Source organism: Myxine glutinosa, chromosome 7 (genome assembly GCF_964187855.1).
Source record: "Myxine glutinosa chromosome 7, kmMyxGlut1.1, whole genome shotgun sequence".
Classification (NCBI taxonomy): Eukaryota; Metazoa; Chordata; class Myxini; order Myxiniformes; family Myxinidae; genus Myxine; species Myxine glutinosa.
In genome coordinates, this window is record NC_136267.1 from 148,302,182 (window position 1) to 148,325,221 (window position 23,040).

The 23,040-nt window shown below is 45.3% G+C and overlaps 1 protein-coding gene across 6 annotated transcripts in view; it reads left to right on the top strand.

The window, feature by feature from the left end:
* LOC137431736 (rho GTPase-activating protein 15) overlaps positions 1–23,040 on the top strand; it is a 246,576-nt gene that overhangs the window by 142,891 nt on the left and 80,645 nt on the right. For all 6 annotated transcript variants that reach the window (XM_068123376.2, XM_068123381.2, XM_068123380.2 and 3 more), the window contains one exon: positions 4,500–4,587. In XM_068123376.2, the coding sequence (XP_067979477.1) occupies positions 4,500–4,587 (88 nt within the window). The remainder of the gene's footprint in view (positions 1–4,499; positions 4,588–23,040) is intronic.

Genomic DNA, 23,040 nt, shown 5'->3' on the forward strand with positions numbered 1-23,040 from the left:
TATGGTTTATGTTTCATCATTGACCTCCTTCCTCTTTCCCCATTGGTTTTAACTTCGTTTTAGGCCAAAAAATATATAATGCTGGTCTCTGTTCAGACCAAAGTTCCAGAATTGATGCGGTGATGTGGTTTTTTTTTCTTTTCTTTTTTTTGAAAAGCATGGATTGCACATATAGTGGTTTTTTTTGTGTCCTCATGCCTTGCGGTCCTCCTCATCTGCTGTGGCGCCGTCCAGAGAGAAATGAAAGACAGCTAATGGGACTTGTAGGCCTTTTCTTTTGTAAATAATGAATACAAGCTTAAGTTATTTTAAAATGTATTTATTCTGAAAATCATTAAGTTCTTCAAGCATATTATAGACTGCCATTTCGTTCTCGAGATCGCCTCGCCGTACCGTCAAACATTCCAATGCGTCGATCGCGTCAACACTGCGCTTGCGCAAGTGGTCTAACAGGCCGATGGTCTCCCACGATCTCTTCTCCCAGTCCACCAGATTATCACAGACACTTACATCTTCATGACAAACGAGATAGGATCCAGGCCTAACTAACAAGACCACCCGCAGCTCTCTAGGCCTTCTGGTTGCTTCACATAAACCCGACAAAGAACGTCTTTGTTTCAATAAATGACAATATCTCGGCGATAGCGGCCTTTCATCGTGAGCGTCGTCCATGGCAACCGGTTCCGGCCGCCATCTTGGGTGGCATAAACAACATGGCGGGAAAGCTGTCGTTTGATCAGACGGACCTGTCAGTTTACGCCTGTAGCTTGCCCGTTGAGGCGTTGTCGCGGTATTGCGAGAAACTGAGGCTGTGTCATCTGCCTGTGGACCCGTGTGGACCCACGCGTACGCCACACGTACGCCATACACACTCCACATGTACGTAACCAAATGCCTAATCCTGCTTTTCGCTTCGCGAGCGAAGGTAACAACCTCATGAGCCATATCCTCACCTGAGAGCTGCAGTCAAGGCAGCTATGAATCCGTTTTAGCATTGTGTCGTCCGGAAAACGGTAGAATGACAAGCCCGATCCCTTATGAAATCGGGCTGTACATCCGACAGCACAACAACTCTTTACCATCATGTAGGGGGCAATTTATATGTGAGACGAGTTTCAAATTGCCGCCATTACGTATGGTGGCAGAAGCAATGTTTTGCCACCCAAGCGGTCACGTGACTAAGACGATGACGCCACATGCAACTTCCATATTGGATTCATGACGTCACGGCACACAAAACTACTCATATCTTTGGAACGGCTGGTTGGATTTGGACAAACTAAATGCAGTTTTGTCGGGGAGAACCGTGCGCGAACGTCGATACCAAATTTGAAAAACAAAATTGTTGACGCGCAGGGTCAAAATCGATGCGCGCGCTGACCAGAACCAGGAAATATATTTTTCACGGCCTAATAAGGAGGAAATGGGAAGGTATTTGCCAAAACATGCATGGAAAATCAATCTCAATTGGTATTTGAACATTTTAATATTTAATCTTCAATGAGGCCCCTTTCGATGTTATGTCTTTGGAAGACTAGGATATTTTTCTTCTGTAAATGCAAATAACTTGGTTGATTTTTTTTTCTTCATGTTTATCTTTACTGATATCTATTTTTTGAAACAATTATGTACATGATAGGTATATGGATTGGTTAAGTTTATGATGTGTGGTAAGGCACTGGCTTGATTGGCCAATTGACAAACGCTCAGAAATCAGGTCAGATAACGCGTGAAATTTGCGAGATGAATGTTCATTACAAGATTGCTAATGATGATGCATTCTTTACTGAATTGTGCTTTACTCCTATTTAAAATATTTTTCTCCAATGTAGATTAACATGATGAGAAGGCCATGATTTATTTATTTTAAACAAGAATACATGAATCTTCCAATGTTACAAATCGTTTTTTCAATATCCATGAAATTTTTTTGTGGCATTTATTAATTGAATATTGTCACGTGACTACCCTTGGTGAACACCTTAGGGTAGCACGGATGACCAAACGAGCTGTTACTCCGAGGCGTTCAGTTCAAATGGCGGAGAATACGCGTGGGGAAGCAAGAGGGAGGGGAAGAAATCGTAGCCTTACCTGAATGGCTTCCACTCGACGTCTCCACACCTGAAAAAAATAACTCAAACGAAAATGGATTAAAAATGTACAATAATAACAGGTTTATTTAAATAAGTGCCAGTACAAAGAAAATGCATGGTGAACTAAATTCCTCAATTGGGACGTCCCCACAACAGACTTGAAAACAGACGAAAGGGAAGGATAACTGAAAATATGTCTGGTTATTTAATTTCACTTGGCTCGACTCGACCGGTGCATCTCGTCAGGACTCTTCCAGGCCCCGGGCGCACAGTCTGGACGTGGCTGCATTCTTGGCGGGAAAGTGTGCTCGTTCGTTGGAATGAGTAGACCTCAGTCCACCCTCGTTTCACTAGGCTGTGCCCGTTGGCGCGAAGTAGGCCTCCCGCGTGAAGCAAACAGCAGGCGTTCAGCCCGCTCTTCCACACCGTGCTCGTCCACCTGTCCCTCCGCATGGAAAACCACAGTTCCCGGGCCGCGGTTGTGCATCTGCATGACCACCAGCAAGATCTCGGGACACGGCCAGTCCGATCGTCCGAGCCCGAGAGCAAAATGCCACCGTTTGTACAAGGTTCAGGGCGAGAATGCGCAAGAGGGAATCGCGTCAGTTCGCTATAGTCTTTGGTAGGACAAGGCACACGAGAGCGATAAAGGTCGGTCAGAGCGAGAAGCCAAGAAGAAGAGAAGTGAGAAAAATATCCGCTAGCACGTTCTTTTATCACCCAGGCTCTGACGTCATCTGCGGTGCTTGGCCAATCAGCGAGTCGTGTCCCACCTGTCCTTCCCGTCAATCAACTTCCGCCCAATCATGGCTACTCGGGGCGTGGCCTCACGGATCTTTCGTCCGTTCTGTGTCTTACCAAGTCAATGTTATCAGTGGCAGCGCTCAATGTCCTGGCTTCCAGTAGGTTTAAATTTAGGTGTTTAAATGTGGGATTCTGGCTAAGTGTCTATTGTGTGGTGCCAAAAGGGACATAGGAAATAAATTACAGAGGTAATTACATACAAGGGATAAATTAGCCATAATCCCTGAGCTAATTAACATACCCACTCCTCGTAATGGGGATGAAGATACACCTTACATGACATCCGGGCTAATAGTCAGGTTCACTATTTTTTCGTTCAAAATTTTGGTAGATTAGCAAAACTATACATTTTTGGAATATTCAGAGCATGAGGAATCCAAAAATTTATGTTTACATTTGTGTAGACACCTTTGCGAAAATGACACTCAGGACAGTGATGAAGATCTGTAAAAGCATATTCCTGAACGGTATAGACCTCGTAGATCCTGTGTGTAGGACTTATAGTTCAATCTGATACTACCTATAACTTCCTATAACAACCTATAACTTCAAAGGACTTGCAATATCATGTATTATGTAATAGTTATATCACAAATATAAAGACAATGGTTTTCAATTACCTTTGTTTGTTGCTTTTCTATAATCCTGAGCACTATTTTGAGGCCTTTATTGGATTCCTTGACCCAGAAAACATAGGATAAGCATATTTAATTAAGTCTCTAGGTTGACTAGAAGCCGAGATCGCGCAAAATATGTATTTTATGGCGGCATTTTCAAAATCCAAAATGGCGGCCATGCAGGTGTCTGTGCAAATGCCAACATTGATTTTCAGATTCTCCATGCTCTGAAGATTCCAAAAATGTACAGGTTTGCTAATCCCAAAATTTTGAAAGAAATTATATTTGTTAACATAGTGAACCTGACTAGAATAGAAATTCCCTACTTATTATATGGTGGTTCTTCTTCTTCATCGCGACATACGGAGAATGCTAATTTATGCAAATCTACCTGGACAAAAGTATCCCCACCCCCACAAACGCAACAATATTATTTCACATTATAAAATTCTCTCCTCACCCTCACCAAAGTCTCCAAAATATTTTAAAAATCACTTGTTTTACATATTCGTTACCCAATCCATTCCTGTGTTACCTTCAGCCTTGCCATTCTTCCTACCTCAACTCCCTTGTTTTTTTTCTTTTGTCTCTGGAATCCTCTGCTCGGGTCAGTCATATCTTGCTTTTCCTGCAATCGTTGAAGAACAAAATCCACTGCCACCACCTCATGGCGTCTCCCATATGAGTCGACAAACTCTTCTTCTCTCACCATCTCTATGCCTTTCTTTTTCTGCAACTATCCTTATACATGCTGATGTCTGTTTATCCCTCTCTGTCTGTTTCCCCTTTCCCTGTTGTTGTCACCTTGAACAGTAGCCCTCTGTTTAGCTTTTCCCCATGTGCCTTGTCCTCTGCTTTCAATAAATTGGCATAAAAGCAATTAATTTATGCTCTATTATGATCGCATTTCCGGAGTCTCCTTTCCATCACAAAGGAGCAACATTAACCAAACGTATATAACACACCAATTCTTATTGATTACCAGGAAGAACTGGACTCCATCATGGGTGGTTTTGAGTGGACCCTACTTGACATTTGGCAAAGATCCCAAAGCACAGGCTTCTGCCAGCTGGGTAAGCCACAATCCCCTTTCTTGCTCCTTATTTTTTATTTTTATACTCCAACCTGAGTTCTTGTTGTTTAACTTGTATCTGTCACATGAAAATGTTTAAGATTGTTTCATGTTATGGTTGTTATTTCTGTTGCTAATTGTAAATTGTACTGCACCTTCACAATACAGTACTTGATTAATTCTAAAATTGATACTGGGTATGTTGCAACTCGAGCTTGATACTTGGTATGCTGCTAAAATGATACTTGGTATGTTGCAACTCAAGTTTGTTCATTGCATTAAAAAATTGAGGTCTAAGGGGATCCACCAGGGGTCAAGGTGGGTCCAGTTTTGAGCCCCAAAACGAGTATCAGCTTTTTTCTCTGAAAGTACACACTTTCGATGAGACCTGACCACAACCTACATCACCTGTGATGTATCAACGTCTGTTCACAGCATTAAAACATAGGGGCAATATTGGGCACTCACCTGGAAGCATAAAGCAGTATACGACACTGACTAAAGGTATTTTAAACTGCATCATGGCATTTTTAACCAATTTCAATGGTTGCTAGAAGACAGATCAGCATGAACAATCATACTAACGTAATAATAAGGCTTTAAACAAACAAACAAAAAATATATATTTTGGGGAGGGGACAACCCCGCCCCACCCCTTCCTCATCGACTGCCTTAGACCCCGATATATATTGTCGCGCAACTCCGATTAACACCAGAGTTGCGGATGCCGATCATGAAGGCTTTAACTCTGAGGCGGAAGCTCAATAGCGGATTCCAAAATCTAATCTAAAACCCTTGAGCGTGTGGAATGGAGGGAAACAGCGCAAGTCCCCGCAGCCTTAACTATCAAATCAATCAGGAAACTGCGGTCAGTTATTATGTACAAAAAGTAATATAAGGGTTTATTGGGAAAAGCAAGGACAGCAAAAGCACGTGCCGATAATTAAAATAATAAGAAGCCTAAATTGGGATCCCACACACAACAGATATCAAACACGATACGAGGGAGATGAATTAAAGAAAACAACCCGTCACGTCGTGTACAGTGTACGCGGAGCTCGGACGTATCTGTCTCGTCGTCTTCTTCCCGGCCTGGACGAATCCTCCGTCCGCCTCGCACGCCCCGCTAGGCCTGAGCCAACGCCCTCGCCGCTGCACCCGAGGTCCAACTCCAATCTCCGATCCTCTCGCCGCCAACGAGGTCCGTGCACCAAGCTCCAAAAGCACCAGCACCGCTCCACTCGGCTACACCTCAGCCCAACGCGGGCTGCGCAAGACGAAAAAGAGCTGCAATAGCGAGTCACTTTTCTGCTTCTCTCGAACCACTGCCAGAAGCAACTGCTCTGAACAAACTGTGTGCACTCCAGCGAACTCTCCACTCAACTGCGCTACTCAACTCAACTCAACTCAGGATCTCAACTCGGGATCCAACTCTCCGGACTGCCTCTCTCAACTCAACTTGGGATCCAACTCTCCGGACTGCCTCTCTTAACTCAACTGCCGAAAATGGCGTCCGGCCCCCGTTAATATCTCTGGCCAATGACGTCACATTGGTGCACTGCTCTGCCAATCAGAGCCTCCCCCGGCTCGCCAGCTCATCCAGGGGCACGCCCACTGCGCCACTCCAACTCTCGTCCCCGACTCCGTGGTCACAGCACATGCTATGCGAGGTGGGTAGGCCTCTCGGAGGTGTAAATGGTGGCGGCCAATTGTGGCGGTGTTCCAGCCTGATTTCTTCCTAAGTCATGTCGGGGGGAAGGCGTCATTTAGTGTTGTATTAAAGGTCCTAGCTAGTGTTTAAGTGGTCTGCAGTGCCATAATGGACAAAGGTTTGACTACCAGGTGAGACGTACAAGGGCTCTACCGATTATTCCCTACACTAACTAACACCCGAATCTCCTGGTAGATTCACAATCGTAAATCTTAACCTGACAAATGCCTACACATGGACTTATTACAGGTAGATTCCCTATCGCGACATCTCAAAGCACGTTGCCTACTCAGATCTACTCTGCTCTACATATTGCTCTACCAAATTCGTAACACAGCCCCCCCCCTCCCCCCCCCCCCCCCGGAACCGTAGCTCCTGCAAGGTTCACTGCAGGCGCTACCATTCCAGCCTTATCTCTTACTGTCACACACTTAATTAACCTATGAAATAAATCATGAAGGGCTGTGGGAAGTGAGTCGGACTACCTACCTACACTTGCTTAACATGCTAAACCCCTTAACAGGCATGCAATCATGTATTTACAATGGTCTTCATTGTTCCTGTGGAGGGAGGAAACAAACAACACTCAAAACTAACTTAACCACAAACTTAACCACAAACTTAACCACTTCCTCAGAAAATTCAAAAACTCTATAAAACATTTTTACATACCCCGGTCTACAGACTGCGTCCCCCGGTGGATGCCACAAGACACAACCTTACCTGCGAGGCCATCCCCAATGCACCCCCTAAATTTCCACGGGCCTTGTCCAGATGTTGCAGGTGAGTGACATGGCTCGGTGGATTTCGCCCACATTCATTCGACACAAACCCTGTATCCACTCATACACATTCCATAACTCATCACTACATTTCAAAAATCAACAAAGCACTTACTTCAATACACCCCCCTGCAGGACCATGGCACCGATGTCATATACACATGTGTGCATTCCTCAACTAGGCAGCGGGGAGGTACCGCACAAAAAGATGGTCGGGGTGCTTCAGGCCGTGGTGCCCGCAGTCCCAAAAACAAGTCAACCAACTTACAAGTTCATTCCCCCCCCCCCCCCCCCCCTTTACTTACTTCTTGGCCCATGGCAGCCCAACAGCCCCTTTCCGCCCTTACCTCGCCGGTGAGGGTCTCCACACACACCAGGCTCCTCCGCGGCCTCCTGCTCCAGCTCAGCAACACGGGTCACCGGGGGAATTCCTCACCCCGCGGCGCCCAACCAGACCCTCCACCGACGAGCTCCAATTTCCAGTTACCACCGGCTGCCAGGTGTAATTGCCGCAGAGGGGGGTCGCAGGCATCGCTCCTCAGAGCTTGATCCATACCTGCGGACACACACACCTTCCCCACCCACAAGACCCAAAAACACACTTCCTCCCCCGCTGCCATTCAATTCTCAACACAACTCGGCACAATTCATAGAAATGGTTCAAAAGATGTGACAAAGGTTTGCCATGGCCTGCCACATGTGAAATCCCCCAGTTCACACTGAATCACATTACACATTTCCATTTCCAAAACACAATAATCGCCCCTCATGGTCTCCAAGAATCATCACTCACTCTCCAGTTTCCATTTCCAAACTCACGACCACATGAAAACACATAACCACTACACCAACACAAACGCCACCCACAAGACACTGTGTGGCCCCCATTCCATCCCCTCACCGCCATGTCATCACTCTCACCCGCCTCCCAACTCCAACTTACATGTCCCTCAATTTACCAAGCAAGTCCTGAAGCCTGGGACAGTACACATCCAACACTCACCTCAAGTGCAGGCAATTTCCGGTTGGTCAGGTCCAAAGTGCAATCCACCCTGACAATCCCAAAATTTCTCATTGAGCCTCCCAAATACTTCCAAATTCCACTTTTGTCCCCACTACACTGGCAGGTATGTGGATCCGCATCCAACGGTGATCATCTCCACACAACTACCAGTGGCCACGACAGCTCTGCACTTCTACCGTGCAAGGGTCACCGGGACAAGGTGAACAGTCAAAACGCCAACATGGCCCATGAGTGTCCATAAGGGTGAGACCCATCATCCATCCTTCGGCCCCCCTGCGAGGAACACAGCTGCACCGGCCCCAGCTGGCCAATGTGGTGAGCACTTGCTGCCAAAAACACACGACCACACACACTACCGCACACACAACCTCGGCCCTGGGGGAGACGGTCGCAGTGCGTGGCATTCCCCTCACGTCACCTACGCTGCCCTCTCGTCCCCCAGTCCACAGAACCGCAGCCCCCCAGTGCTCACCCACACTTAACCACCCCAAGGTCCAGTCAATAGCCATGCTCCACCAGGAGACCCACCCAGAAGACATGGTCCACACCCCTCGGACACCCATAGCACCACGTTGACCCTCGGACCACACAACTACATCCCCAAAACCCCGCGTCCCAAATATCAGCACAGTTGCCCCCGCAACCAGATGAAAGCTGTGTCTTGCTCCCCTATTAATTTTATCACAGCCTCCAACACTTTGGTCAACACACCTGGATCAATAATGGCGTCACTGTACAGTGTCCACCATTTCTCTTCACAAAATTCACCCCTTAATTTACATCTAACCCACAGATTAACCATGCCAAACATTTTTCACATTTTACTTATCTCAACCAAAGAAAGATGCTTTGCCATACACATGCCAGCCGAGCATGGCCCATATGCTCGGCTCATTACACATCTCCCAATTCATCAAACCCATGGCTCCCTTCCCAACCCTAGAGTCCATAAATCATAACGGAGCATCTGTGGAAGGTCACTCTCACACCATCACGTTCCACAGATGTCCCAATGGTTGTCCGGCAGGCTATCTCATTCCTGTCCATTCGGTTTGACCCATGTCCATAGCCCAACACGGCATGTCAGGTCACCACATGCCGGTTGTCCCAAAGTCTCAGGGAGAGGGTGCCAGGCCGCATGCCCGGGTGGTCACTACATCAAGCCCAAGCTGGCCATCCGCTGTGCCACCACCAAAGCGCGACCCACAACACCTCCCCCTAGTGGTCCTCAATATCTGCCATCCCAGGCTTGCGAAACCACCTCGGACCCTCTTCCCCCCCACCCCCCCGGAGGTCTTAACCCCCACCAGGGTCCGGTGACCCTGCCGGCCCAAGCCACCAGCCCGGACGGCGCCCCGACCGACAAGGGACGCCACACTCCACCAGACCCCCCGTGGGGCCCAGGTCGTACCATGGCCGGACCCCACGTCCAAATCTCGCCAGCACAGCCCCCCAGCTGGCTGGCATCACCAAATTTTGAAAGGGGCAACTTTTGCCCGAGGCCATCCCCCATGACCTCTCCTGGTCCACATCCCGTAGCCTGGGGACCAACTCCAACCACGGCTGCTCCAAATCACATTCCCATTTTAATTTAACTTTCAATTTCTTTTTAGAAATTTTGATTTCCCATCCCAAATCGCAGCTGCAGGTAACAACTCCCTCGGGTTGTTCTGCCCCTCCCTGCAGCTCGTCCAAATTCCCTATGGGGACCAAATCGTCGGAGGCTCTATCTCCCGATCCTCCAGGGTCCAAATCCAGCCCGGAGCCAACACACTCCCCCAACTGTTTGTCCAATTTTGGAGCCTCTGTTTCCAAATTGTAGTGTATGGTGAGCGTCCCCACGGTCATTCCAACCACCTCCTGGGACCACCTCACATCATTACCCAGGCTCCTTTGGGCCTGAACAAACTGTACCTCCATGGGACTGTCCCAGGTCCCCAGCCGCTGGATCAAGTCATCCTCATCATCATCATCTTCATCACAAATCATTTCTGGCCCCGCCAGGCTTTCATCAATATCCCCAATAAATACACGGTCCGGCTCTATTGCACGGACCCCCAATTGCTCTGCACCACCGCCCTGGTGCTGCACCATTTCAAATTCATCCCCCGGTTGAGATGTTATGACATCCACCCGGTCCCGACAAATAACCAGGCCAGAATGTGGGAAACGTTCCCCATTACAATTTTGGCACTCCACGCTCACCTCTTGGCATTCCCCATCTACCTGTTCCCATGCCACAATCAGGTCTTCCCCATTTACTTGTCGGCACTCCACGTTCACCTGTGGACTCACCCCTTCTTCCTGCATGCATTCCCCATCTACCTGTAAATTTCCTTCCCTACCTTCCTCATTGGAGAACCGTAAGAGGTGACTAAGAGGGTTGGCGTCAGGAAGGGCATCCGGCCATAAAAACATTGCCTCAAAAAGAGAACCATGACAATTACAACTACATATGGGGAGGGTACAGCCCGAAGTGGAGATCGGTTTCTGAGGTTTGGGACATGGAATGTAGGGACAATGACAGGGAGATCAGGAGAAGTGGTGGAAGTATTGGTCAGAAGAAGACTGGACATATGTTGTGTGCAAGAGACGAGATGGAAGGGAAGTGGTGTGAGAATGGTGAAGGGTAGGCAGGGACAGAAATACAAGGTTGTGAGGCAAGGGTGCCCGGAGGGCGTGAATGGTGTTGGTGTCCTGTTTTCTGAGGAGTTTGTAGACAGTGTGGTGAGTGTGACCAGAGTGCGTGATAGGTTGATGATGGTGAAAATGATGATTGGAAAGCTCTTGGTGGACATCATCTCGGGATATGCTCCGCAGGTTGGTCGGAGCGATGAAGAGAAGGGCAAGTTCTGGTGTGCGATAGAGAAGCTGATGGAAAACGTGACAGATGAGGAAGTTGTTGTGGTAAGAGGAGACCTAAATGGACTTGTGGGAAGGAGTATGGACGGTTTTGAGGGAGTTCATGGGGGTTACGGATATGGTGTGAGAAATGGAGAAGGTGAAAGGATTTTGGAGTTTGCTGATGGAGCTGATTTGTTGATTTGTAAAACTCAGTTCCAGAAAGGGGATAATAAGCTTGTTACATACACGTCAGGTGGGTCGACGACAACTGTTGACTACCTGATGGTGCGGAGGCGAGATAGGGGGCACCTCCGGGACACAAAAGTGATCCCGGGGGAGGAGGCTGTTTCACAGCACCACTTGGTTGTCTGCGACATAAGGGTGAAAGGTGCGAGGAGAGCTCGGCGGGTGAAGTACCAACCGAGAATGAAGGTGTGGAGGTTGAAAGAGGTGACAGTAAGGGAGGCATTAAAAGAGAGGCTGAGTCGGGTCGAGGATGATGTGGTTGAGCTTGAAAGTGGTTGGATGTCAATGAAAGATAGTCTGTTCGGAGCCGTTGGTGAGGTATGTGGATGGGCAAAAGGACCACCGAGGCACTCGGAAACATGGTGGTGGGATGATGAAGTTGGAAAGAGGATTGACGAGAAGAGGAAGAAGTTCAAGGAGTGGCAAAAGGCGAAGGGTACGGGAGCAGAAAAAGCAGAGCATGAAAGTTATAAGGAAGCCAAGAAGGCTGCAAAGAAAGAGGTAGCAAAGGCGCAGGAGACATGTAGGAAAATGTTCGGAGAACGCTTGGATTCGGAAGAGGGTCAGAGAGCGGTATTCAGGATTGCAAAGCAGACAGCGAAAGAGGTGTGATGTGATGGGGGTGAGTTGCTTGAAGGATGAAGTGGGACAAATCGTTGTGGACCCAGATGGAATTAAAGGAAGATGGAAAAGATATATGGAAATGCTGTTGAATACAGAGAATGAATGGGATGGCAACATAGAGAGTAACCCAGTTTTAGGACCGGTAGAGAAGATAACTGAGAAGGAAGTTGAGGAAGCGATAAAAGCAATGAAGAGTAGAAAAGCGGGAGGGCCGACAGGAGTTGTGGGAGATATGTTGAAGGCAGCAGGAAGTTGGGGTGTGAAGAGAAAGACAGAGATCTGTAATCTGGTGGTGAAACAAGGCCGCATTCCAGTGGATTGGGAACCGAGTACCCTTGTCCCTCTATACAAGGGGAAAGGTGACCCTCTTGACTGTGGCTCGTATTGAGCGATAAAGTTATTGGAGCATGGAATGAAGGTATTGGAAAGGGTGTTGGAGAGGAGGATAAGGAAGAAGGTGAAGATCGACGAAATGCAGTTTGGATTTATGCCAGGAAGAGGAACGACAGACGCGCTCTTTATTGTGAGGCAATTGCAGGAGAAGTACATGGAGAAGAGGAAGTGGTTGTTTCTTGGGTTTGTTGATCTGGAGAAAGCATTCGATAGGGTTCCACGCGAAGTATTGACATGGGCATTGAGGAAGTTAGAAGTGGAGGAATGGTTGATCAGAGTTGTGATGGCAATGTACAATAGAGCGCGCACAGCTTTAAGGATGAAGGACGGGAACAGTGGTGAGTTTGAGGTGAAGGTGGGAGTGCATCAGGGGTCGGTACTAAGTCCACTACTATTTGTAGTTGTGATGGAGGTGCTGGCTCAGACCGTAAAGGAGGGTTTACCGTGGGAGTTGTTGTATGCAGATGATCTGGTGTTGATTGCGGAAAGTATGGATGGACTGAAGGAAAAGATGAACAAGTGGAAGGAAAGTATTGAGACAAAAGGTCTGAAGGTGAATATAGGAAAGACGAAGGTGATGGCAAGTGGTAAAGCATGTGGTGAGGTGGAAAGAACGGAAGTGGCCCTGTGCTGTGTGCAGGAAGGGTGTCGGAGTGAACTCCATTCAATGTACAATGTGCGCTGAGTGTGTTCATCAAAAATGTAGTGGTCTGAGAGGGTCATTAACCAGTGTGGCAGCTACATTCAAATGTAAGGTGTGCACAGAGGGAGCTGCAGATGGAGAAAATGTTGAGTTGGATCTTGGAGACGGTGTGAAGCTGGAAGGTGTGAAAACATTTTGCTCTCTCGGAGACATGCTGAATGGAGAAGGTGGATCAGAATCGGCAACGGTTGCTGGAGTGAGATGTGCATTGAAGAAGTTTCGGGAACTGAGTGGTGTGCTGATGAGGAGGGGAGTGTCTTTGAAGCTGAAGGGAAAGGTGTATGCTTCATGTGTGAGAAGTGTTATGATTGATGGGAGTGAGACAAGGGTAATGAACGGAGAGCAGCAACGAAGGCTGGAAAGGGTGGAAATGTGAATGGTTCGGTGGATGTGCGGAGTGTCGCTGAGAGAGAGGAAGACAAATGATGAATTGCGAAAGATGATGGGAATAGGAGCCTGTGATTGATGCTGTGAAGAGGAACAGGTTGAGATGGTTTGGTCATGTGTTGAGGAAGGATGAAAGTGACTGGTTGAGAAGAGTGATGGAAATAAATGTAGAAGGAAGTCGAGGATGGGGAAGACCGAGAAAGACTTAGCTAAAGACGGTGGAAGAAGACATGCGGGCAAGGGGGTTAACAAGGAGAGATGCAGAAAATCGGGCAAAATGGAGAAGATTGTCATGGGGACCGCAAGGCTAACCCCCGCTCTTGCAGGGAAAATGGCCTTAAAATGCATGTTGTTGTTGTTTCCTCATTTCCTTCAATTGCGATTCCCGGTGCAATTCCCTGCTCGTGAGCAACATTCACATCTGCATGGGCCATGCTCTCTCCCATCCCCAATTGGCACTCCATGCTCCCCTGTCGGCATTTCCCATTTGCCTCTTCATCTGCCATTCCTGGTGCAATCCCCAATTTGCCTTCCCCCCATTCAGATTCAAACCCTGCCACATTTGGCTTCTCCTGTGCCCCGGGTGAATCATTCTTTTGTTCTTTCATTATTTCATTCGTTTGTTCACGTTGGGCACTCGATTCGTTCGTTTTGGCTTCCCTTGCCTGCAGAATCTCTATTATTATATTACATTTACGAATGAATTCGTCAGCGTAGTCCTGGGAAGTCATTGGGATCGTCTCGACGGCTGGGAAAGTTCCATCGCTATCCTTCATTTCCCCCATTTCCGGCTCACTCCCTTCACTGACGGAGGCCTCGCTACGTACCTCCATCTCGTCGATCTCCGACATTCGCTTTTCGGAAGGTCGTTTCCCAAGCGCATATTTATTTTACTTCCAAAAAAACACAATTTAAATTTGTCGAAGACGCGATATCGCGCTCCGTATGTCCAATCGACGATCAAATTTCTCCGCCTCGCCTATAAAAATTTCGGTTCCAAATGCTGGGCAGGGTTTTTCACCCAGCCGGCGTCGACTCGCTTCTTCCTGACAAAAAAATTGTCCGCTAGGTTCGAATCCCTACTACCTGACACCAAATGTCGCGCAACTCCGATTAACACCAGAGTTGCGGATGCCGATCACGAAGGCTTTAACTCCGAGGCAGAAGCTCAATAGCGGATTCCAAAATCTAATCCTAAAACCCTTAAGCGCGCGGAATGGAGGGAAACAGTGCAAGTCCCCGCAGCCTTAACTATCAAATCAATCAGGAAACTGCATTCAGGTATTATGTACAAAAAGTAATATAAGGGTTTATTGGGAAAAGCAAGGACAGGAAAAGCACGCACCGATAATAAATATAATAAGAAGCCTAAATTTGGATCCCACACACAACAGATATCAAACACGATACGAGGGAGATTAATTAAAGAAAAGAACACGTCACGTCGTGTACAGTGTACGCGGAGTTCGGGCTTATCTGTCTCGTCGTCTTCTTCACGGCCTGGAAGAATCCTCCGTCCGCCTCGCACGCCCCGCTAGGCCCAAGCCAACGCCCTCGCCGCTGCACCCGAGGTCCCGCTCCCAGCTCTGATCCTCTCGCCGCCAACGAGGTCCGTGCACCAAGCTCTAAAAGCACCAGCACCACTCCACTCGGCTACACCTCAGCCCAACTCGGGCTGCGCAAGACGAAAAAGAGCTGCAATAGCGAGTCACTTTTCTGCGTCTCTCGAACCACTGCCAGAAGCAACTGCTCTGAACAAACTGCGTGCACTCCAGCGAACTCTCCACTCAACTGCGCTACTCAACTCTGCGCAACTCAACTCAACTCAGGATCTCAACTCGGGATTCAACTCTCCGGACTGCCTCTCTCAACTCAACTCAGGATCTCAACTCGGGATTCAACTCTCCGTACTGCCTCTCTCAACTCAACTGCCGAAAATGGCGTCCGGCCCCCGTTAATATCTCTGGCCGATGACGTCACATTGGCGCACTGCTCTGCCAATCAGAGCCTCCCCCGGCTCGCTGGCTCTTCCAGGGGCATGTCCACTGCGCCACTCCAACTCTCGTCCCCGACTCCGTGGTCACAGCACGTGCTATGCGAGGTGGGTAGGCCTCTCGGAAGTGTAAATGGTGGCGGCCAATTGTGGCGGTGTTCCAGCCTGATTTCTTCCTCAGTGATGTCAGGGGGAAGGCGTCATTTAGTGTTGTACTAAAGGTCCTAGCTAGGGTTTAAGTGGTCTGCAGTGCCATAATGGACAAAGGTTTGACAACCAGGTGAGACGTACAAGGGCTCTACCGATTATTCCCTCCACTAACTAACACCCGAATCTCCTGGTAGATTCACAATCACACATCTTAACCCGACAAACGCCTACACATGGACTTATTACAGGTAGATTCCCTATCACGACATCTCGAAGCATGTTACCAACTCAGATCTACTCTGCACTACATATTATATATATATATAGATATATATATATATATACTAGCTTGGCTCGGCTCGCTGCGCTCGCCGCACCAAGCGTCGATACTGAGGAACGGGCTTATTTGAAGTTGGAAAAAAAAAATTCCCCAAAAAAAATTCCCCAAAAAAACCAAAAAAAAAAACCTTTAGGACATACCGACGGGAGAGATATGTGCATTCCAGAAGTTTGGTACGATTTCACAAAACTTTGAGAAAGTAGTTCAGTGACACAGGACAGCACAGATGCTGCACAAATATATATATATATATCTATCTATAATTCCAGTAATCTCTGTCTGTACGTTTGTACGTTTGTACGTTTGTCTGTGACCGCTGTTTCTCGACAACCACGGGTCCGATATACTTTTAACTTGCCAGGTATATTGCTGGGGACCCGAGGATGTGCCTTTTCAAGGTTTCATATTAATCGGACAATTACTTACCGAGCTATGTCCAAAAAACGATTCAACCAATCAGAGAGCAGCGAACGATCGCGTGTGCCGAACGTGGCGGGCACACTCTGCCTCGGATGGCACATTTGAGAGCGTATTCATTTATTTCACGTTTGCAAACTATGTTGGCGTTAAACTATGTTTTACAACTAATAAAAACGAATTTGCGATTCATTCGCTTTCCTGCGCGTTTGTGCACGCGATGGCGATTTCTTTACCAAACTCCGGAAGCCGTTCGCTTTGGACCAAACCATTGCATGTAAATAGAGGGGGGGGGGATTGTCACCGTACTCGCAAGCCGTTCGCTTTGGACCAAACCATTTCATGTAAATAGAGGGGGGGGATATAATTTTAGATATATATATATAGTACGGGCAATGCCCTAGTATATATAAAAGCAAGGACAGGAAAAGCAAGCAAGGACAGGAAAAGCACTATATATATATATATATATATATATATATATATATATATATATATATATATATATATATATATATATATATATATATATATATATATATATATAGATATAGATATATATATATATATATATATATATATATATATATATATATATATATATATATATATATATATATATAGATATATATATATATATATATATATATATATATATATATATATATATATATATAGATATAGATATATATATATATATATATATATATATATATATATATAGATATATATATATATATATAGATATATAGATATATATATATATATCTATATCTATATATATATATATATATATATATATATATATATAATATATATATATATATATATATATCTATATCTATATATATATATATATATATATATATATATATATATATATATATATATATATATATATATATATATATATATATATATAGTGCTTTTCCTGTCCTTGCTTGCTTTTCCTGTCCTTGCTTTTATATATACTATATATACTTTTATATATTTTATATAACTTTTATATATATATATATCTGCATTCAGGTATTATGGCCCCCACCCCATATATATACATATATATACATATATATATATTCAGGCCCCCACCATATATATATATATATATATATATATATATATATATATATATATATATATGTGCAGCATCTGGTCTGTCCTGTGTTGTGTTGTGTTGTCCTGTGTTGTCACTGAACTACTTTCTCAAACTTTTGTGAAATCGTATCCAAACTTCTGGAATGCACATATCTCTCCCGTCGGTATGTCCGAAGGGTATTTGTTTTGAAAAAATTTCCATTTTTTTTTTTTTTTTTGGAATTTTTTGGGAAATTTTTTTTTTTCAACTTCAATTGTTTATAAAATGTGATATCACGTATATTACAAATACATTTGTGCATTATGATTGTTTGAATTATGATTGGCGTAAACCATGGAAAAACAGCAACTCAGCTACAGTCATTTATCTATATAGCTGCATATCTGGGCAGTGTCTGTTGTCACTGAACTACTCCCTGAAACATTTGTTTCCGTGGTTGTGAAGTGTTTTTAATAACGTGGTGGTGGTTTGGAATCATGTGGTGGTGAGGTATTTTGAATTATGTGGTGGTGAGGTGTTTTTAAATGCGGTGGTGAGGTGTTTTTAAATCACATGGTGGTGAGGTGTTTTTAAATCACATGGTGGTGAGGTGTTTTGAATTAATTGGTGGTGAGGTATTTATAATTACGTGGTGGTGAGGTGTTTTGAATTATGTGGTGGTGAGGTGGTGAGGCCAAGCTGGCCTCCAAAGCCAGTCGCCGACTGGGCATCCTCCGTCGTGCGAAGTCCTTCCTCGGCACACCTGAGCTCCTCACCACATACAAGGCTTTCATCCGCAGCTCAATGGAATACTGTTCTCCCCGATGGGCTGGTGCTCCTGCCTCACACCTGGCTCGGCTTCACGCTGTTGAATCCAAAGCTTTCAAAATCATTGGAATCTCCCGCGATGAAGCTATCTCTGAGGGCCTTTCACTCACTCACCGCAGGCAGGTAGGTGGTCTTTCTGTCTTCTACCGACTCCTCTCCGGCCTTGCTCCCCCAGCTCTCTCCGTGCTCTGTCCCCCAAATATTCCTACAGGTCGCACAAGATCTGCCAGCAACCCTCTGATGGTTAAACTGCCGAAATCTCGGCTCTCTGCTCACCTTCACTCTTTCATTCCTCTTTTCTCCCGCCTGTGGAACAAACTCCCACACTCCCTTCAATCCCTCTCCTCCCTCCAGGTCTTTAAAACAGCTGTTCACCACCATCTCTTATCTTCCCCCATCCATAACCTTGATCTTTTCTACCCCCACTAATTCACCCCAGATCCACCTTGTTTGAAATTCCAACTTATTTCCTGGAAATCCTGGCAGTGTCCATATGTTTATACCTCTCCCACCCCCCCCCCCTTCACATGCCTCCCCCCCTTCACATGCCTCCCCCCCAAAGCCCTCTCCCTCCCACAGATCTCTCGATGTCTCCATGTCTCTCGGTCCCTGCTCTCAAATGTTGTGTTTGTGTCCTTCCCCCTCTCTCCCCATCTTGTCTACCGCTCCCGATGTTATTTGTTTTATGTGTCTGTTTGTCTTTCTGTGTGATTAATTTTCGCTCTTTCACGAGCCTCGATCTTGTATACAAAAAAAAAAAAAAAAAGAAAAAAAAAGGTGTTTAGAATTAGTTGGTGATGAGGTGTTTTGAATTATGTGGTGGTGAGGTGTTTTGAATTACGTGGTGGTGAGGTGTTTTTAAATGACGTGGTGGTGAGGTGTTTTTAATTTCGTGGCTGTGAGGTGTTTTTATTACGTGTTTTATGGCTGTGGGGTGTTTTTATTACGTGTTTTATGGCTGTGGTGTTTTTGCTTTCGTGGTGGTGAGGTGTTTTTATTACGTGTTTTATGGCTGTGAGGTGTTTTTAATTTCGTGGTGGTGAAGGGTTTTTATTATATGTTTATGGCTGTGTGGTGTTTTTATTACGTGTTTTATGGCTGTGAGGTGTTTTTAATTTCATGGTGGTGTGTTTTTATTACGTGTTTTATGGCTGTGAGGTGTTTTTATTACGTGTTTTATGGCTGTGAGGTGTTTTTATTCCGTGTATTATGGCTGAGAGGTGTTTTTATTCCGTGTTTTATGACTGTGAGGTGTTTTTATTTTCGTGGTGGTGAGGTGTTTTTATTACGTGTTTTATGGTTGTGAGGTGTTTTTATTACGTGTTTTATGGCTGTGAGGTGTTTTTATTACGTGCTTGATGGCTGTGAGGTGTTTTCAATTTCGTGGTGGTGAGGTGTTTTTAATTTCGTGGTGGTGAGGTGTTTTTATTTTGTGTTTTATGGTGGTGAGGTGTTTTGAATTACTTGGTGAGATATTTTGAATTATGTGGTGGTGCGGTGTTTTGAATTACTTGGTGGTGAGGTGTTTTGAATTACGTGGTGGTGAGGTGTAATCGGCCCAAACTTCCAGTCTGCACCTACCCCTCCCCTATGTATGTGCTGAGGGGTTCTTTCTTGAAAAAAAAACATTCAACCTAAATCTTCATCCTAAATTGCCTATAAAAATGTAATATCACAAACACAACAAATACATTTGTGCAAAGTAATTGTTTGTATTATTATGATTGGTGAAAATCATGACAACACAGCAACTCAGGTAAAGTCATTAGCCTCAGCTAAAATAAGCCCGGTCCTTAGTAAGCTTGTATATATATATATATATATATATATATATATATATATATATATATATATATATATATATATATATATATATATATGTGTGTATAGATATATGTGTATGTGTATATATATATATATATATATATATATATATATATATATATATATATATATATATATATATATATATGTGTGTGTATAGATATATGTGTATGTGTATATATACAGTTACATGAAAAAGTAAGTACACCCCATGTAAAGTTTTGACTTTTTCAACATATTTCAACGTACAGCTATTTGATTTTCATTTCAACAATATTGATAGATAAAGGTGATATAATATAACAAATATCATGAACATTTACATTTTGTAGTCCATTGTATAATTTAAATAAACATAAATGCAAATTTCGCATGTGGAAAAACTGAGTACACCCTTGGTTCTAATAGGTGGTATTGCCCCCTTTGGCAGAAACAACCTCAATTAGGCGTTTCTTATAACTGCCTACCAGTCTCTGACATCGACTGGGAGAAATTTTTGCCCACTCCTCCATGCAGAATTCTTTCAGCTGTGTGATGTTTGAGGGGTTTTTTGCATGCACAGCTTGTTTCAAATCCCCCCACAACATCTCGATGGGATTTAGATCCGGGCTTTGACTTGGCCATTCCAGAACCCTCCATTTCTTTCTTTTCAGCCATCCCTTGGTGGATTTACTGGTATGTTTAGGGTCATTGTCATGTTGCAAGGTCCACCCTCGGTTGAGCTTCAACTTTCCGACAGATGGCCTCACATTATCCTCAAACACCCTCTGGTACAATGAAGTATTCATAGTGGATTCTATGATGGTGAGCTGCCCAGGCCCTGATGCAGCAAAGCTGCCCCAAACCATAATATTTCCACCACCATGCTTTACAGTTGGTATCAGGTTCTTGTGGTCAAATGCTGTCTTTGGTTTTTGCCAAACATGTCTTCTGGTACTGTGGCCAAATAGCTCTACCTTTGACTCATCTGTCCAGAGCACATTGTTCCAGAACTGCTGGTCTTTGCCTAGGTGTTCATTGGCATACTTTAGTCTTGCCCTGATGTTCTCTCTGGACAGCAAAGGTTTCCTCCTGGCACACCTCCCATGTAGATCAAATTTGTGCAGCCTCTTTCTCATGGTAGACTCGTGCACTTTGACATCAACAGTGGCAAGAGCTACCTGTAGGTCCCGTGATGACATTCTTGGGTTCTTCGAGACTTCGTTCAGCATCTTGCGGTCTGCTCTCGGGCTGAACTTGCTGGGACGGCCTGGCCTGAACAAGTTGGCAGATGTTTGGAATCTTCTCCACTTGTAGATGATCTTCCGGACAGTCGAATGATTGATTTCAAATTGTTTGGAGATATTTTTAAATCCCTTCCCAGACTAGTAGGCATCTATAACATTCTTTCTGAAGGCCTCAGAGAGCTCTTTTGATCTAGGCATTGTGACGCCGCACACTTCCACAACAAAGAGCAAACCAAACTTTATGTCTGAGGTTTAAATAAGACAGGTTCCTCCAAGATCCTCTCTAACGATGTTCTCATCATTTGCACCTGAGCTGGTGCACCTGATTCTAATTTTAGGTATTTGATGCAGTCATAAATGTCGGGGTGTACTAAGTACTTACTTTTTCCACATGCCAAATTTGCATTTCTGTTTATTTAAATTATACAATGGACTACAAAATGTAAATGTTTCATGATATTTGTTCTATTATATCACCTTTATCTATCAATATTGTTGAAATGAAAATCAAATGGCTGTATGTTGAAATATGTTGAAAAAGTCAAAACTTTACATGGGGTGTACTTACTTTTTCACGTGACTGTATATGTTTATATATGTGTGTGTATATATATATATATAAATATTGTTGCGGTTTTGAGAGTGTACATATAACCTCATTAAAGGTTAATGGTTTGTCCCCATAGTTAGTCCACAAGCAACACGTACGCCCATTTAGGATATTAGTTATGTCATAGTATTTGTGAGGATAAGGCCATTTCCCTAGTATCATCTGCATTGTGTAAATGAAATAAGTATAGGCCCCGTTCATTTTGCCTCCACCCTCCAAAGCTACCTCGTTGGGCGGAATCCATCCTGCGCCCCATTTTGGCTATTGCACCTCGCATTAGGATGCTCACTAGTCGAGGGACACGAGGTAGGCCTGAGAGAGGGAGGAGCGCGGCGTCGAGGTTGAAGCGGCCGAGACAGCAACGGTAAGAGCCATAACCAATCAGGGCTCTCAGGGCATGGCGTGAGGGGCGTGGTAAGGGTGTGCCTATAAAAGCCAATGCACAAAGCCCTTGAACAGGACTCGGGAGAGGGCTTGGTGAGAGGATTTATTGGCGAATACTCATGGGGAAATGGTGTGCTAAAGAGGACTTGTTGGGAGAGCGCACTGTGAGAGGACTTGCACGATTCGCGCATGTGAGAGGATGGTGCTAAAAGGACTTCTGCGGGAGAGGCGCTTTGCTATTGAGCTTGCATTAGGAGCGCTATGAACTTGTATTGGGAGTGCATATAGCACCTGTCCATCTATTACGTACGCAGCCATGCCAGCGTAATCGCCCAGCCAGCCTTACCTTTCGCTCCGTAATTGTCCGATCCGCGCCAACGAACCGCGGGGAGCTTCTGCCGCCCTGACCATCTTCCTCGCGGTGCGAGTCGAGGACCGGAGCGAACTGCCTGGATGCCATCATCCCTGGACCATCAACCTGACCATCTACAACCCCGTGTGAGTGTCTGAGTGTGAAACGGGCCCGTGTCCTGGGATAAGTTAAGACTGTATAAGGCTGCACTGTGTGTTATTCTTCTTCTTTATTGTACATAGTGTAATAAACCAATCTGTTCTTCCTGTCTTTCCTAATTCGACCGTATCGGTGTTTTCCTCCATTGGGTAAGCGTGGCACGGATCAGAACCGCTCGGATCGGGTTTAGTCATTGTTAACGGCTCGGATCACGGTTCGCTACCGCTCGGCGTTTCCACCTATAACCGTGATTCAAGCGGGGCTCATTTCCTTGCTTCCTGGGCAGCGTTGGTAATTAGGTATTAGTGATCAGTCCTATAACCCTACTCAACGCTGTCTGGAAGTGACGTCATAGCCCCGGATCCCGTCGGCTAGTAAA